Source organism: Chelon labrosus (genome assembly GCF_963514085.1).
Source record: "Chelon labrosus genome assembly, chromosome: 19".
Taxonomy (NCBI): Eukaryota; Metazoa; Chordata; class Actinopteri; order Mugiliformes; family Mugilidae; genus Chelon; species Chelon labrosus.
In genome coordinates, this window is record NC_140352.1 from 16956315 (window position 1) to 16973513 (window position 17199).

The 17199-nt window shown below is 44.6% G+C and overlaps 1 protein-coding gene across 4 annotated transcripts in view; it reads left to right on the plus strand.

The window, feature by feature from the left end:
• rhbdf1b (rhomboid 5 homolog 1b) overlaps window positions 1-16940 on the plus strand; it is a 34939-nt gene extending 17999 nt beyond the window's left edge. Inside the window, exons 2-19 of one of the 4 annotated variants that reach the window (XM_084567576.1) lie at window positions 4253-4394; window positions 4525-4658; window positions 9522-9630; window positions 10436-10642; window positions 11342-11464; window positions 11836-11978; window positions 12147-12401; window positions 12496-12607; window positions 12709-12783; window positions 13309-13470; window positions 13728-13828; window positions 13962-14025; window positions 14444-14538; window positions 14741-14816; window positions 15075-15175; window positions 15266-15419; window positions 15502-15725; window positions 16009-16940. In XM_084567576.1, coding sequence (XP_084423702.1) covers window positions 4281-4394; window positions 4525-4658; window positions 9522-9630; window positions 10436-10642; window positions 11342-11464; window positions 11836-11978; window positions 12147-12401; window positions 12496-12607; window positions 12709-12783; window positions 13309-13470; window positions 13728-13828; window positions 13962-14025; window positions 14444-14538; window positions 14741-14816; window positions 15075-15175; window positions 15266-15419; window positions 15502-15725; window positions 16009-16204 — 2445 coding nt within the window. In that variant the 5' untranslated portion in view covers window positions 4253-4280 and the 3' untranslated portion in view covers window positions 16205-16940. Of the gene's footprint in view, window positions 1-4252; window positions 4395-4524; window positions 4659-5573; window positions 5853-7047; window positions 7277-9521; window positions 9751-10435; window positions 10643-11341; window positions 11465-11835; window positions 11979-12146; window positions 12402-12495; window positions 12608-12708; window positions 12784-13308; window positions 13471-13727; window positions 13829-13961; window positions 14026-14443; window positions 14539-14740; window positions 14817-15074; window positions 15176-15265; window positions 15420-15501; window positions 15726-16008 lie in introns of those variants that run through there. The other 3 variants (XM_084567575.1, XM_084567578.1, XM_084567577.1) reach the window with 3 other exon arrangements.
• Window positions 16941-17199: the final 259 nt, after the last annotated feature.

Here is a 17199-nt window from a genome sequence, read left to right on the forward strand (position 1 = left end):
TGTCCCATTCTCCGGTGATAGTCTATTCATTTGTGCACAATAACTTCCATGTGGCCAAGGCTATAAGCCGAATAGAGGGACATCAGTGTTTTGTCAAAATTTTGTCAACGTTTTTGTGAATTAAATGTTATCTTCCGGGTTGTGGACAAAATTAAAACCACTCTTTTCAAACCACTGATTCACCCTTTCAGGGGTTCAGCCTGCATAAATAAACATATAAATGCAATATGTCTGTAGGGTAAAATGTGCTGAGCTAGCTAGACCAACCTTTTGTAGCTAGTTCTATAAATATCATGTGAACAAAGTTATCCGGAATGAAATCAGAGTGTCGTTTCTGCCCTAAAGCGTTTTTGAACTACACGGAATCACGTACTCCTCTGAGTCATTTCACGCTTCATTTGGTCAAACACTCATCTTTTTCTGAGAGCCACAAGCTCACACCTGCTCTGTAGCCACTGCTGTGTGGCATCAATTTTCAAGATCACAATCAAAATAATCCTTTCTGAGTGGATAAACTAGAAGGCCGAACGATTAAACTGTAGCGCAAAACAAACACAAACTGATTGTACTTGATAAATGATTGTTCTGCAACTGTGTGTGTGTGTGTTTGTGTGTGTGTGGCAACTCCTGGGGTTCCTGTCTGTGTCAGTGTTACACAGAAGGCCTCCAGCTGCCGGCGTTGACTATCTTTCAGCTCGTTAGGCTTGGCCAGAAGTTTTGGAATCAGGCGCCCCGTATGATGGAAGGCATTATTGTTGGGCTAATGGCTTTATGGCATGAGAGGCTGTAATTTCACTCGCAGCCGTGAATCACACAATGATTCACAGCTGAGAGCTGCAGAAGCTCCTCTTTGGTGGTCGCTCATTACTTCTCAGCAGAGCCGCATGCAGATGTCCTATTATCCGGTAATAGTCCCTGCACTTGTGCACAATGATTTCCACTTGGCTCAAACTATAACATGACAAAGGGAATACTAATGTTGGGAATAAACGTGTGTCAAACGTCTTTAACATAGACCAGCTTTACGCATGTATTCACCGATCGTATTTTAAATCTTGATGTAATAAACGAAAGGCAACTGATTGTTGCATAAACCCCCTCCCTCCTACAGCGATTGTGCAATCTTAGATTAAGAGTCAGCATGACGTATGAGCAGTAACGTGCAGTGAGGTCCATGGCTGGGTAGGCAGAATCAGTCAGAGCTTAAATCGCATACAAAAATATATATTATGTAGAAGTCAATATTAAAACCACTGCAAAGTCAGTCAAATGCCGCTGTCAGAAACGTAGCTAATTACTGACACCAGCGGATTATAGCGCGCACAAAATTTATACCAGTCTGTTTGGAAAGTCCTCAAAATTTATATGTCCCTTCCTCTGGATTAAATCCTTTAGTTCAGGGGTTGGTTTCCCATTAAAAAAAAATTTTTTTCCCTCAAAAGTCAAGGTTGAAAATTTTCTCACCTTCGCTAGCCGAAAACACTGCACAGCGGTGACAACAGCATCGCGAGACCTTGGGGGGGTTCGGCACATGTCGGGATTCCCGCCGAGATTCCCGACATGTGCCGACTCGGACTGTGGAGGCAGAGAAGCGTTGTGCCTCAATGGAGCCCATTGAAGACAGCGTGAGAACAGACTACGCATGCGCGAACCTCCTAAACTGTTTGCGTTCATTTCACACAGGGCAGAGAGGCAGAGGTTGAGTCTGCCTCAGCCTCCTGTATTCACATAGGCCAGCTTAGAAGACAAGCTCTCCTGAGTAGTGGCATTCCTTATACCGTTAAAACAACACATTTCACGTTTTCATTTTTTAATTTTAAAACAATAAATCAACAATCAAAACAAAATTATAGTTTTTTTTTTTATTTTAAAATATTATTTTTATTTCTTTTTCTTTTTTCTCATTAGCCTAGGTGAGGCACTGCCTACCCTGCCTCACCTGACTGCACACCACTGCGTATGAGCGTATTTGAGTCTCTTTTGCAGGGTTAATTGGAAGCAGAATTTTCAAGCGGCATTCTCAACAAAACAATGGAGCTGAAGTTTAAGCTTAATTAGTTGCCAGCGGCCACTGTTATTTCAGCCAGCAGAGTCCAAATATAGAGGCTATTTCCTCAGTAATTGTCTGGTTAAAATCAGTGACCCACTGATTTGATGAATTGCTATGATTTATTAGCGATTCCATAGGAAGCTGCACGTTCTGCACGAGCATGAGGAGACTGGTCAGTCTAAGCATAAGGTGCTGTTGTTACAGCGGTGACACACTAAGCAGCAGAGAGATGCCTTGCGTTGCAGCTTCACCCGAGAAGCTCAGCATCCTTAAGGTGCGTAAGTCTGTGTGAAAAGAAATGATGGCTGTTTGTTTTGTTGCTGCAGCTAAATGCCCTACCGGCTGCTGGCTATATTTAAAACACTGGCTAGACATTAGGAGATGTCTCATTTATTCCCAAACCACTTCCTCTGACGCTATTAAACAGGGAAGCCTCTTTCTCTCTCAAAATGACTTAAATCTCGTTAACCCTTAAACTAGACTGTGAGCGGAGACTTTCCATTCAGCTGTTGTTCAGTGTATTAAGCTCTCTCTGTTAGTGGTGGGCTTGCTGCACTCAGACCGCTTAAACTAAAGAACTGGAGCACACTCGGCATCGACTAATAGCGACCCTGTTTCTGTTCATGGATAGTATACCATATGTGTGTCCCTCTGAGTGAGAGCATCTCCTTTGAAAGGCCTGCTGCCATCTTGTGGTATTGCAGCCCAGCTGCACTGATTCCCTTGCAAAATACTACAGCATCATTTCTGCTGCCGAAGCTCCAGTGGCGCAATCGGTCAGCGCGCGGTACTTATAAGACAGTGACCAGCAGAGCGATGCCGAGGTTGTGAGTTCGAGCCTCACCTGGAGCACGGTGATTTTAAATGTTTAAGTCAGTCTGATTAGACTGACTCACACAGGTGTTCCACTAATAATCACAATAAGGGATTTTCAAGCAGCTTGATTGGGTGTTATATTACCACCTAAGAACCATCTAAACGTCAGAGGGTTGCCTCATGCTCTAATCTGCACCTCAGCATCAATTTGCAAAGTGAGAAAATTACATAGAAGACGGCAATCTTTCAATGAAAATAACTGCTATTCCTAATTTCTCCATTGTTTTAGTAAGAGAAGTGGACAGAACACAACACTGAGACCCAGTACTAGACAGCAATGTGCTCAAATTGCACTTATTTTTCTCAAGAAATTTCATTGTTTTTAAACATTCTCCTAATTTACTGGTTCTTCTTTGCACTAAAACAAATTGTGTTGTTGTTATTTCCAGGTTATTACGCTGTTGTGTTACTGGTCTGGCGTCTTGAGATCAAACTGGGTTGTACGTCACCCCTGAACTAAAATGAGTTAGACGCCCCTGATCTAAACGTTGACCTTACTGGAACAAATGCAATATTTCTATGCATGATTGCACCACACGGTGATGCGACAGAAACAGAGAGAGTTGTCGAAGTATGTGCAAAACCACAGTCAATATGGGCAGCGTAGTTTAAAACCATCTTGGTCGTCGTCTTCTGCTGAATTAATTCAGTGTTGTCTGGGGGCAAAAAAAATCTTCTTCTGTTATATTTCTGGCAGACTGGCCGCTTCACTTGGGCATGTCAAAAATATCTAGTCTGACTGATGTTTTGAGGCATGTGAATACATTTATCTAATCAGATTGTCGTATTTAGCGTCACTGTAATCAGTCAAGTTGGAATTAGTATTTTTTGGGGTTGACGTTGGGTTGTTGTAGAAGACCGAACCGACAGCAGTGCACTTTTGCTTTTTACACATATTGATTCCACTGAAGTTGAGGTTAAATGAAGATGGATTATCTACCTCCTGACTACATTAAATTAGATTTATAAAACAGTGGAGCCCTGCTTGAAGTGCAATTATTGGTAAATTTAGGAAGCAATTTTGCTGTCCTGTTAGTTCAGTGGTGATTAAACACAACACACTTACATTATGTACAGTTATCCAACATGTATGCATTGACAAATGGACTGGAGGGCCAATAGGATGCAATATACAGATTTTGTATGACAGGTTTGGTTGTTGGCAGACTAGTAGACTAAGCCATTTGTTAGTAGACATGGATTACTGTCAATTATATGCACATGCTGTCAGTGCTTGTAATCGTTCAACAAAGCTGTTCAGTTTCTGGTTTTTGACTATCTGGAAATGTCCCACCAACCCATTTCCTTGTTGTTTGTGCGGTCCAGCTGGCAGGCATAGGGGGAGGTAACAAGCATGGATGAGCCGGGCATCAGGAACAGCAGCCTCCAGAGGAAGAAGCCGCCATGGCTCAAACTGGACATCCCAACCATCCAGCTGACGCCAGACGACGGGCCAGCACTCACTCAGGTAAAAACACAACTTGTATCGCATGACGACGGCTGAACTGCCACGCCATCTGCTGAGGAAGGCGGTGATCCTTCGCAGAGTTCTGACTTGTCTACTGTATCATCTGTTTGTGTGTTTGTGTGTGTTGCAGCCTGTGAAACGCCTGCGCAGTGTCAGCATGCCAGGGGAAAACCCACAGGCCTGCATGGCTGCCTTGGAAACTTCCAACAACTACCTCAGACCTCCTCAGGATAGACTGCCCTCCATCACCCAGACCATCAAGAGGTTAGACACGCACACATATAGTGTGAGACACATTTATGAAAAGTTCCCTCCTGCTGATTTTTTCCAGCTGCTAATCCATGAACCTCTGCACGTATGCTTTCTAATTCTTTTCTACTGTCTACTTTAGCTCCTCTGCGCTAATAAATCCCTAACAAAACTAATTAAAGCTGCAGCCTCCTTTCTGATTAAACACAAATTAATCTTACTGTTTCTTCCTCTCTCTTGTCCTCCCTTTTCTTTGCCTTTGCCTCTTTTCACCGTCTGCTCTTCCTCACCGCTCCTCCGCCGACCTCTCACGCTGATGTGTGCGTAGCGAGAAAAGGGTGCGCTTTGAGCGCGTCAACACGGTTCCCCCGAAGGGCCAGAGGGCCCCCAGGAGAGTGTCGACCATCCGAAGGCGGTCCTGCGTGCCCAAAATACTGAGCAGACGGCGCTCGTCTATACCCAAACAGATCATCAGGTACAGGAGAGGCAGAGGAGGGGGAGGTGATGACAGCAGTTGGTTTGAAAGTGTCTTACAATGGAAGTTGTTGCATTATGGTGAGAAACCTGCATAAGTTCTTCATAGCAGTGGGTGACAGTAGTCTCTATTCGTCATTTAAAACACAAAAGATTTAGGATTAGCTGTCGTCAGCTTGGTGTGTCAGTACCCTTAAATGTATTATTTTCACTACTACTCCCAGATGGCCATGATGCAGACGTCAACATAATGATGATGCAGAAAATGGGTTTACTGCATCAAGACGAGATCCAAGACAGAACCAGTCTTTGATATGACCAGGAGTAAAAATACACAAGACAGGTTGAGGAAAAGTGAATACATTTAATGACACAGTGTATTTTGCCCGAGGTGCACATCATGACACATACAGGACTGATGATAAATAACAAATTTAACCACATCTTTCCCCCGCTGGTGCCTGTATTGAGTTTTAGCACAAACCACATGACTCCTTTAAGTCTCTTTTGTGCCACAGCTGTGACGCTTCGTCTGTGACACACGAAGAAAGCGTATGAGCGGTGTATCGGTTTCACTCACATGCTTCGAGGCAGACAAAGTAACGCAATTACTCATCGCAGGCTATCTGTGCGCGTCAGCCCGCATCAAAGCAGCTCGTCGAACAGCTTTACATTGCACGTCAGTGTTTGAACACGAAGCCGAGGCTAGAAGACACTCTCTTCGAAGAACCTAAGGTGTTAACTTTATCCTGCCATGGTTTATTAGCTTTGTACGTGTGTTTGCGGTGGAGGAACAGAATCCATGCGCTTGATGTTTGTGAGAGATTTTATGGGATTGACTGAGTTCGTGTGCGTTTGTGACTCGTGGAGGTTAGCCGAGGTTCTTCCTCCTAAAAAGAGAGCGTAAATCCAGGATAAATCTTTACTATTCAAACAAAGCCTGTGTCGGTGCATATGATTTGCTGTGAGTTGCTGGCTCGCGGTGCGTCTGGGAGGACGGGCCTGATGTTTGTTGATCTGGAGGACAAAAGGAATGCTCTTTACGAGTCATTTTTCACGCTAAGGAGCTGTTCATTGTGACAGATCGAGCCTCAGAGTCAAACGGGTAATAATTTACCATTTTGTCTGTCTGATGGCTCATGATAACAGTTGTTTAAAAAGTTCACACGCTCAGTTAAGCTTCTTTCAGCTGCTGACACAAATAACTCAACTGCAAAGCAAGGTGGGGTTCTGACTACGCTCTAAACCTTTTGTGGTACTTCACTATGTTTGTGTGTACATATGTGCGGGTCAAGTTCAGACATGTCCCAGTGCCCTCCCTCCATCTCTCCTCACTCCTAATGTGTACGATGATCTGTCCTCCTTCTAATCTCCCATTTCCTGTGGATTGCTGGCGTGTTAGAGGGAGTTACAAGGTGTTTACACACACTCCTGCAAAAACGAGGCAGCGGGACAGAGCGGCGAGAAGAATCTCATTGATAGTGATCGTTTGGCTTCTAGAGACGGGGGATGTTCAGCTTGACAAGGACCAGAGCCGCTGTCTTCTTTAACTAGTGGGTCACATCCTTTCATGTGAACTCGCGAGGACGGATACTTGGAGCCACTGACACAGTCACGCACTGTCTCACGCATCCACTGTGTGCTGGTGACACAAGTTCGGGGAAAAAAAAATTTGCCTCCCACTCTCTTGTGTGATCAGAGGGCACGTCTAGCTAGAAGAAAGCTGGAAGTTGTTTGCGGATGTTTGTTTTTTTTATTTACATCAGGATGCTCACCGTAGAGATCAGATTGCTGTCCCACTGAGGGGATCAGCGCCAGCTTGCCTCCCTCCAACCTTTGATTAACCTGGAGCTCGCTGAGCGGGAAGGGGACGTGGGGGAGGGAGGGGGGGGGGGGTTGATCAACAGAGTCTGGACATGTGTTGATCCTCTTCTCTTTGCGTAACAGCGAGGCACTGCTGGCCTGGATATCAGGAAATCCCCTTATGGAACATTGTATGTGTGATTCGCAGAGGATCAGTTTGCAGCCGGCGGATCAGGGTTTATTACGAGTCAGGGGGTAAGCAGGGACAGCGATGCTGGTGATGGAGGCGACTCAGCTCTGTAGTTCCAATCAGGTATGACCCTGACCCTGAACCCCTCCTGGAGCACTCTGGACAGGTGAGTGTGCAGAGTAAAAACATCTGATCCAGCTTGAGGGACTCTGGATGGTGGAGGGAAATTCTTTTGGTAGATAAAATATAGCATTTAGTTGAGCAGGTTTTACATAGTGGAATATGTCCTGTTTTACTACACTTTATATGACCGCCAGCTCTTTTAAGGAAAACTTTCTTATTAGCTTCCAATCAGGGATGAGAATGAGAATTAAATGAGAATATCGACACTGATCTTATTACGCAGGATAGTAAACTGGGGTTTGGAAGTGGTTTGATGCTGGTTTGAATCCAGATTAATCCAGATTAAACTAACAAGATGTATTTATGAGATTTATAGGTGCATAAAGCTGCTTTTTTCCCTTAAGACAGAGCCAGGCTAGCAATTTCCATTCTTTGCGCTAAGCTAAACTGTGGCTAGATTAATATAACAGATATGCAGATGGTGTCAGTGTTAACTTTTAACTCTCGGAAACGTTGCTTTCAGTAAAAATAAGTTAAAAATCTCCCTAAAAAGTAAAATTTCCTTACATTTATAATTAAATACTGGTGCCAGCAGCAAAATGTTGAGTAATTACTTTAGTTCAATTATAAAATAATAGTTTCTGTATATATTATTTATATTATTATACATGTATGAATGTATGTATGAGTTACAGAATATGTTTGCTTTATATAATGTAGCGAAGTTTAAATGTAAATCTGCGTCTATGTGAAGCAAAAAATGTATTAAAGAACAGTTTTTGACTGAATGTGCTTTGTTATGTCCCACCTCTGTCCTATACATGCGGCGCTTCTTGTCAATTCGTCCTCCTCTCTGTTTGTTCAGCATTTGTTTAGATTGTGCAATGCTTTGCCCCTCGGCCCCATCGCCCTGATGACAAGAATGCGGTGTACGCCCATAATTACCTTAAAGCAGACAGCTGCTTCATGCGTACCAGCCTTACCTGCAGGATAGGGAAGCTGCTTCATGTGGCCGCACGCTGCTTTAGTCTGTGGTGCGTGTGATTGTTTTGTGCTGTCATGAGGCAGCCCTGAATGTTTTATTTAAGTTTTGTGTGGGTGAATATGACATGCATGGTTGCTGGTGCATGAGCACAAACAGACAAATACACATTGATCTAAACAAACAAATGTCATCCAGCTTGAAATTGGCCTGTGTTCGCAACGCGGCCCAGTGTTTGAATCGATGTTTACTTTCGGTAGTGTGGATGTTGTGGCGGGCTTGATCATTGTCAGTATTTAAGGAAGCGTACAATTTTATAATTCCAAATTAGGTCCTCCTCTCCGCCTTCTTTTCCTATCTGTTTACATCTCCTGGTCTGAATCCAGTCTTTTTTCTGTTTTCTTAAACCGGTGTTCTCTTGTAAGCCATTCCCTTCTGGAGGGACAACAATCGGGGCTGCGCCACCCCCCACCTTGCCCCTGCGCAGCCTTAAAAGGCTTCCCCAGCTGGTGTTTTTCTTGATGATTAGTGTTTATTACTCCGCTCTGTAAACAGTTTCCTGAGTGTGGCCTCCCTCTCCTGATCGGTTAACACACAGCCTGGCATGCAGGCACTGTTTCTTGGAAAGGAGGGCCTGGATACACATTAGTTTAAATGTAATGCACACACTGCCGTGTCAGGTCATCTGCTGCGGGAATATGAGACTACATCTGCTTCTTTTCTCTCGACAGAGACGAGGCCAACAAGCTGACTTATCAGTGTCCATGAAAACAGACTTCAGAGACGAATAAACATACCAGAAATGAATCAGACGTTTGTGAGGATGACTTTGTTCAGTCCCTTGTAGATAATGATGTACTATCCAGATTATTAACCTTCTGAAAGATACTCAATAGACTTTGGCTACCTGTTCAATATTTAAGGTGGCAACAATTAGTAAAGTTTTCTAAGCTGAAAGCCTCTATTTACACTTCATCAGTAAAGAAATGACCCAGTTAACAGAAATCCCCAACAACCAGCAATTATCAATAAACTGATGAGCATACTGTTGAGTTAATAAAGAGGGATACACACTTCATCCTGTCAAATAATGACCTATTTCACTGTGGACTCGTCAAAGCACAGTAATCACTGCTCAGTGTCATCACATTCCCCAGAAACAAACAAGAATGCTGTGGTGGCTGACGTAATCGATTGATTAATCGATTACGTCAGAGCTTTTCCTGCTGTGTCTTGATTGAACCGCTCCTAAGTCGGACAGGCAGAACGCGACCTTTTCACTAACCAGAGTCTGCCTTCTCTCCAGGGGTACGGCCGACTGGTTCGGGGTGAGCAAGGACAGCGACAGCACCCAGCGATGGAGGAGGAAGAGCCTGCAGCACTGCAGCCATCTGTACGGGGGTCTGAAGGCGCAGGTGATGAGGGAGATGGAGCTACACAGCCAAGACAATCTCTCCCTGGCCAGCACTGAGACCCCTCCTCCCCTCTACCTCCCTCCCCTCCACCCCAGTCACCGCCACTATGGCATGCAGAGGGTAGGCCAGCGCCAGGGGCACGTTAGAGGGACAAAGAAGTAGATGGGACAGTTTTGCACCTTTTCCCTCTCTTAGTATTTCCCTCATTTGTCCGCTCTTGTCCTTTTTAACATCAGATCTTCGGTGCTTGCTTTTACCTCTTTGTTGTTTGAGGCATGCAGTGTTCCATTTCTCACCAGTTTATGACAAGTGTGTCTTCAAAATTGTTTCTCTAAAACAAAGCTCTCTAGCAAAGCCACAACGCCCTATAATGAAATCCAGATTATCTCAAAATATGAGTGACTTTTCACTGCTAAATCTGAAATGGATTTGTCAGGAGCCTTTTTTTCCTGTGAACTCTTTGCATGTTAGCACACACCCTTAAATGCTCGTCTTCGTACATATGCAGCTGTTTTAGCTGTAGCATGCAAATTCATGAAAGTTTTCAGTTTGATCTAAAATACTAAAACAATGTCAGAATACATTTACATTGACTTTTGCATAAAGCCCCACATGATGATTATTGGACAGGTTCCCGTTGTGACACTAGTAGTTCAGCAGATTTCTACCACTCATACCTGCATCAATCTAACCCTAGTTTCAGTTCTTGTGCATCCCTCCTGCTTGTTGACGACTGAGCACCCCAAAAAGCTGCTGCGGCGAACCGACATGTACATGCTGTGTGTGTGTGTGTGTTTGTGTGCAGATCGTAGACCCCCTGGCCCGGGGTCGCGCCTTCCGTGTGGTGGAAGAGGTGGACGGCTTGAGTGTCCCGCAGACTCCCATGACACCCGGCACCGCGTCCCTCTGCTCATTTTCCAGCTCCCGCTCCGCCCTCAACCGGCTGCCGCGGCGACGCAAGCGGGAGTCTGTGGCGGTCATGAGTCTCAAGGCTGCGGCAGCGCTAATGAAGGTGTTTAGTTAAAAAACACACAAACATACAAATGCCTTGCAAACTCAGAATGTGCAACACAGCCACCTATGTAGTTTTTAAGCTATAATTTACTTTTTATGTCTACATAATGTGAAAACCGTTCCTCATTAACTGTATTAATGTGTTTTAATAGACAAAGAAGAAGTACATTTAATATATTGTGAAGTCTCCATGTCTTATACTTTTCATGTTCTGAGTTCGTCTGTGCATTTACGTGCGCAGTGATGTTTGTGAAACACGAGATGAGCTCATCATACTGGGGATTAAACTCGGGCCAAGTATTTTACACTAGCGTGCAGAGGACTCCCTGTGCGTGGCCCACTTGCTGCGAGCATATTTAGAGTAACGTGTAGTTGTTCAGTGTGAGATTATCTGTTTTTGTGCGTTGGGTGGAGTTTCACCAGCAGATGGTCCTTGATAATAAACAGTGAATGCTCTGCTATCTGCAGGATTGCAGTCAGAATATTCCAGAAGAGCAGAGCTAATCCAGTAACACACACACGCAGCACTGATGCTACGTAAACAATGAAGCAGAGGCTGATTAATATTAATAGTGAAATAATAACAGAATAAAGACACATTTTATAGTTTAAATACCTGCTCTTCTGTCCTTTATGGCTGCTGTTGATGATACTACTACTAATAATATTAATCATTTATGTGTAATTGTTTTTTTAGGGCCGGACGTTAGGTGATAGCACGGCCGGGCGACCTCACAGACGGAGTTTCATGCCTCCTAGCTTCTTTGAAGACGACACCATGGATTTTCCCGATGATCTAGACACTTCCTTTTTCACCAGAGTGAGCACCTGTTCCGCTTTCAAGAATACCTTTCAGTCACTGTGACAACATTAAATTCATGCACGGTGTATAAATGTTAAATAAATCCTTCCGCTTCTTTTTTTTTTTACGGGTTTGTTTGTGTCAAAAAGCACAAATACAGAAACGTGTTAAATATTTAGAAAACGTCACAACTTGACTGATAGAGCGTGTCGCTCACGGTAACCATTTCGCTTAACCACACACATTTTCCGGTAAGCAAAGGAAACCAACAGATCCAAACAGCCAGGTCCAGTAAGCTGAGGTGTTTATTCTTGAGGTCTGAGCGTGCGCTATTCATATATTTGATGTTTATTTATTTGCACACGTTCCTTCTAACTTCATCTTTGCAGGACGGCCTGCAGGATGAGATGTCGACCTACGCTGACGAGGTTTTTGAGACACCATCGGAGGCCGCCCTCGAAGAGCTGGATGAGAGTGAGCTCCCAGGAAGTGCGCTGGATAAGAACGAACTGGAGAGGAGCCATCTCATGCTGTGGGTTCATATTTGCACTATGTTGTGTATATGCACATGTGAAAGGAGATTAACATGTGTATCACTGCAAATACTTTTTCTAGTTACTATTTGCTGAATCGTAATGTTGTGTATCATTCTCTCACATTCTTTTATTGCCTTTCTTTCCCCCCCTTGGCCTCAATTCAGGCCTTTAGAGCGAGGATGGAGGAAGGCAAAAGACGGCTCTCTGGTGCAGCCAAAAGTGCGCCTGAAACAGGAAGTAGTGAGTGTCAGCAGCCAACAACAGCGGGGGCAAAGAATCGTGGTTCCCGTTAAGAAGCTGTTCGCCCGGGAGAAGAGGCCGTACGGGCTGGGCATAGTCGGACGTCTCACAAACCGCACGTACCGCAAGCGCATCGACAGCTACGTCAAGAGGCAGATTGAAGACATGGACGATCACAGGTTAGGCAGCTGGTCATCTGACGTAAAAGCATGCGTAGCATTTATGAAATGTCCCAATGAATTAAATATAAAACTGTCTTCCTCTCCTCTCCAGGCCTTTCTTTACCTACTGGATCACATTTGTCCATTTGCTCATTACCATTCTGGCTGTCACTATCTATGGTATTGCCCCTGTGGGCTTCACACAGCATGAAACTGTAGACTCTGTAAGTATACTGTTGACTCTTTATAATGGTTTATAATGGCCAGCCTGCTTCTTTGATGTGAGCAAGTTCTGGAATAATGTTTTTTCCCCCTGTTTATTGAGGTGCTGAGGAACAAGGGAGTCTATGAAAATGTCAAGTTTGTACAACAACAGAACTTCTGGGTGGGCCCAAGCTCTGTGAGTATCTTTAATCTTCCATCTAGTGCTGCTGCTTTGTTCAGCTCTTACACGTGCCAGTTGGAGTGAATGGGAATGAATGGGTGTTAATCGGTAGTAATGAGCGTTTAGTACCTCGAAACCATGTTGCTACATGTCTGTATAAACTCATACGCCAAGAGCAGGAGAATGTTTGCTGAAAGAATGAATGCTAATCCATTTTCACCTATCTGAGGTGGGGCTCGGGGTCAACAGGCTGTCATGTTATTCCAGACTGCCCTAGTTCCTCTTGAGGTGTTGCAGACTAGTTGAGAATTCTGGGTTCTCCTGATTGGGTTTCCTCCCAACTTCCCCTCAACCAGTGTCTTTTAATATTGAATAAATGGTTGAAAGATCCCATTTCTTTTCAAACAGACTTATAGAGTAATGTTTGGTGTCACTGATCGGGTTATGTGAGCGTCTGTCTGTGCTATGGGGTGACTACCAACAATAAAATCACCCATGCTCTTTTCACCAAGTATTAATGCCGTCACTGCTGTCCTGCAGGAAGCACTGATTCACCTAGGAGCCAAGTTTTCCCCCTGCATGCGTCAAGACGAAGAGGTCCACAAACTGATCCAGGAGAAGAGAGAGAAGGAGAGAGAATCGGGCTGCTGTGTGAGGAACGATCGCTCCGGCTGCCTGCAGACTTTGCAAGAGGAGTGCTCGGTCAGTGTCGATTTTATAGACCTCAGACACATTATTCTTTATAGAGCCTTAGCTGAAGGTGTTTCTCAACAAATTGTGCTATAATTCCAAAAATATGTCATAATTTCTCTAATGGGAAATTAGTAAACTTGATAGTAGTAGATACGAGTAGAAATGTAACATTGAGCATGTTGAGGCATTTTTTCTGGATCACCAGTCTCAGCCGTCACTGCTCGATCAAAATGGATGTACAATAATCTGTCTGTCGTCTGCTGCAGAGCACCCTGGCAGTGTGGGTGAAGTGGCCTCAGCACCCCAGTGCTCCACATTTGAATGGTGAACTGCGGCAGTATGGTTCAGTCTGCCATCAGGACCCGAGGTAACGCCCAAGTGTTGTCTACTGTACCCTCCAGTCCTGTAAATAGTTAACAGACATAATGTTTCTCCAAGTGTGGACTGCATTGTTGGGCCTCAGTCGCTCAGTCTCAGTCAGTTTTTCTACATTCTACCAGAATTTGTCTGGAGCCAGCTTCAGTTTCACCTCACGAGTGGCCGGACGACATCACCCAGTGGCCAGTAAGTGCATTTACATGTTAACAGTTTTGCTGATGAAATTATCAGACCTAGATTACCACAAATGAGATAAAATGTGAGACAGTGTTGACAGAATGAATAGGATGATTGATTACTTTTCAGTAGCTGTGTATCTAGAGGCTGAATGAGAAGACAAAGTATCATGCATGCTCATTAAGTCCTCCAGTGAGTCTTCGAACTGATGAGCTGAAAAGTAATGCGTGATTTATTGCTCGGTATTGTAGAATCCAGCGCTGCAGGATTGCTGGGTGCTGTTATAGTAAAGGCTGTGTTTCTAAAATCAGGCTGCTGAGGAGAAGATTGTAGTAAAGTTGAGGAATTTTCTTCAGGTGAAGTTCAGGCGCACAGCCACCTCCTTGTTTTTCACTAAAGGAATACTCTCCCTGTGGTTTCCCTGCAGGTGTGTACACGGTACAACTCTGGGAATCACACCAACCTTCCTCACATAGACTGCACCATCACCGGCCGGCCCTGCTGCATCGGAACCAAAGGACGGTGAGGACCGATGTCACTGAGAGAAGACTGGTTAACCTTTATACTAGCTAGTTTAGATTTTTCTGAAACTGTTACCAGTAGTATTACTCTATCTTTATTCATAAATGAGCCATTGACTGTCTTAATGTAGTCAAAATACGTTCAATTTAATCTTTATCAGCACCTGAAGGAGTTGCTGACAATAAATCATGTTGCCTTGTAGATGTGAAATCACTTCCAGAGAATACTGCAACTTCATGCATGGCTACTTCCACGAGGAAGCTACTCTCTGCTCACAGGTAAGGCGTCCTCAAATCTTCTGCTTTTCCTCTCCTTTAAAACATTACTGCTCCAGGTGAGGCTCGAACTCACAACCTCGGCATTGCTCTGCAGGTTACTGTCTTATAAGTACCGCGCGCTGACCGATTGCGCCACTGGAGCCCGTTGTGGAGCGTGATGTGAAAGCACTTTGGACTGAATACAAGCACTGTTGCGGTTCATCCACAGGGTGGCAGCGGATCTTCACTGACTTGTTTATTCTCCCGACTCTGTTTCAGGTGGCTTGCATGGACGATGTGTGTGGTTTGCTGCCTTTCCTCAACCCAGAGGTCCCCGATCAGTTTTCCAGGCTGTGGTTGTCTCTCTTTCTTCATGCTGGGTAACGTAAATTTGTGTCCATCTCAGAAAAGACTTGAGTATATACAGCAGCCCTCAAGCACTTTGCTGACCCTGTGTCGTGCGTCTGCAGGATCCTACACTGCCTGGTGTCAGTGCTGTTCCAGATGACGGTGCTGAGAGACATTGAGAAGCTGGCCGGCTGGCTGAGAATCTCCATCATCTACATACTGAGCGGCATCACAGGCAACTTGGCCTCCGCCATCTTCCTTCCTTACAGAGCAGAGGTACAAGCCAGCTCTTTACAAGTTTTGTTATCTCTGTGTGAACCAACGTTCAGTCCCCTTTTTTTTTTCATCTACCTCTCAGGTGGGTCCTGCCGGCAGCCAGTTTGGCATCCTGGCCTGTCTGTTCGTGGAGCTGTTTCAGAGCTGGCAGATCCTGGAGCGACCGTGGCGGGCGTTCGCAAAGCTGCTGGCCATCTCAGTCTTCTTATTCTCCTTTGGCCTGCTCCCCTGGATCGACAACTTTGCCCACATCTGTGGTTTTGTGTCTGGATTCTTCTTGTCCTTTGCCTTCCTGCCATACATCAGGTGGGTGAAGAAAACGGATCCTCTCAGATCTTCGGTGCTCTTAGATCAGCTTACGGAGAGATCGCAACCACGAGTTTCTGTCATTGGATAGGTAGAACTAAAGGAGTGGTTCCAATTTGTCAGTGTGTTGATACTGAGGTAACCCCTGTCTGGGAGCTACTAACATGTGCTTATTGAATCAAAACACTGTTAACTTGCACCTCCAACATGTCTGTTTTTCCGGAGCTAAAAAAGTCCTCCTTAATAAAGTGATTAACACGAGTGTTGCGTTTTCCTCCTCCAGCTTCGGGCGTTCTGACATGTACCGGAAGCGAGTCCAGATCTGTGTCTTCCTGCTGGTCTTCCTGGGTCTGCTCGCCGCCCTGGCCGTTCTCTTCTACGTCTACCCCGTGAAGTGCGAGTGGTGCGAGTACCTCACCTGCATCCCGATCACGGACAAGTTCTGCGAGAAGTACGACCTAAACGCACACATCTCCTGAGCTTAAGTCTTCGGAGCGTCAGCTGGACTGTTTCTGAACTGGTCGTTGAAGGAGTCAAAGTCAAAAAATGAGACTGAACAATAAGCAGCATTTTAGGATTTTATATTCTTTGGACAGGTACGTAAAGAGACTGCAGTATGAATAAATGCTATTATGTATTTGACTAAAATAATCCACATGCATGAGAACAAAAGAGACAATGAAAATCACTGATTTACGTGTGACTGATCTCTAGCTGGGCTAATCAATGACCAGTCACACCGGAAGACGGTTACAAAGAGATGTCAACTGATTTACTGTACCTCTCTTCTTTTGGAAAACTGACTGAACAGCACCACCTAGTGGCCAAAAGGACAGTTACAACCTGACACAGCCGCAGTGCTGGAGTAGAGGACTTCTGTTTTTTTTTACTTTTCTACTGATGTTCAAAACGTTTTTGTCCCTTTACTGGATGTCCTTCGAGTTAAAACTCGCCAAGAAATGAGGCACTAAAATCCTTAAATGTGCCTTATTGATACTTACAACCACACACATCTCGTCCGTTGGTGCCATGTATGTGTCAGCAGCCTCTGACCTTAACAAGCTGCTTTTCACAACCTGACAAATCACAGATCAGATTTGTTTTTACATCAGTGCGCGGCGGCTCTCCCAGCCTTTAAAGCGCTTCAGGCACAAATCGATTGTTTTATACGATCACCGTGTGTTATGTCTGTACATAAAACTATTTGTTAACCTGCTCCGTTGTGAATTGCTGTTACATAATTTGTGTGTGTTTTTTTATATATATTATTAAAGGCGGTAGCGTTTTAGCTACCTGACAGTGAACACAAGGCATACATTTTTCCTGCTTGTTGCTCGTAGGGGACATTTGCCCCTACACCCGCTGACCCACGGATACATTCACAGTAACACGTATACAGGCTAGAGCAGTGACTGTGAATCATTCCTCATAAATATTTGTCCACAAGTCAGAAATTTAACCCATCTCTAAATCA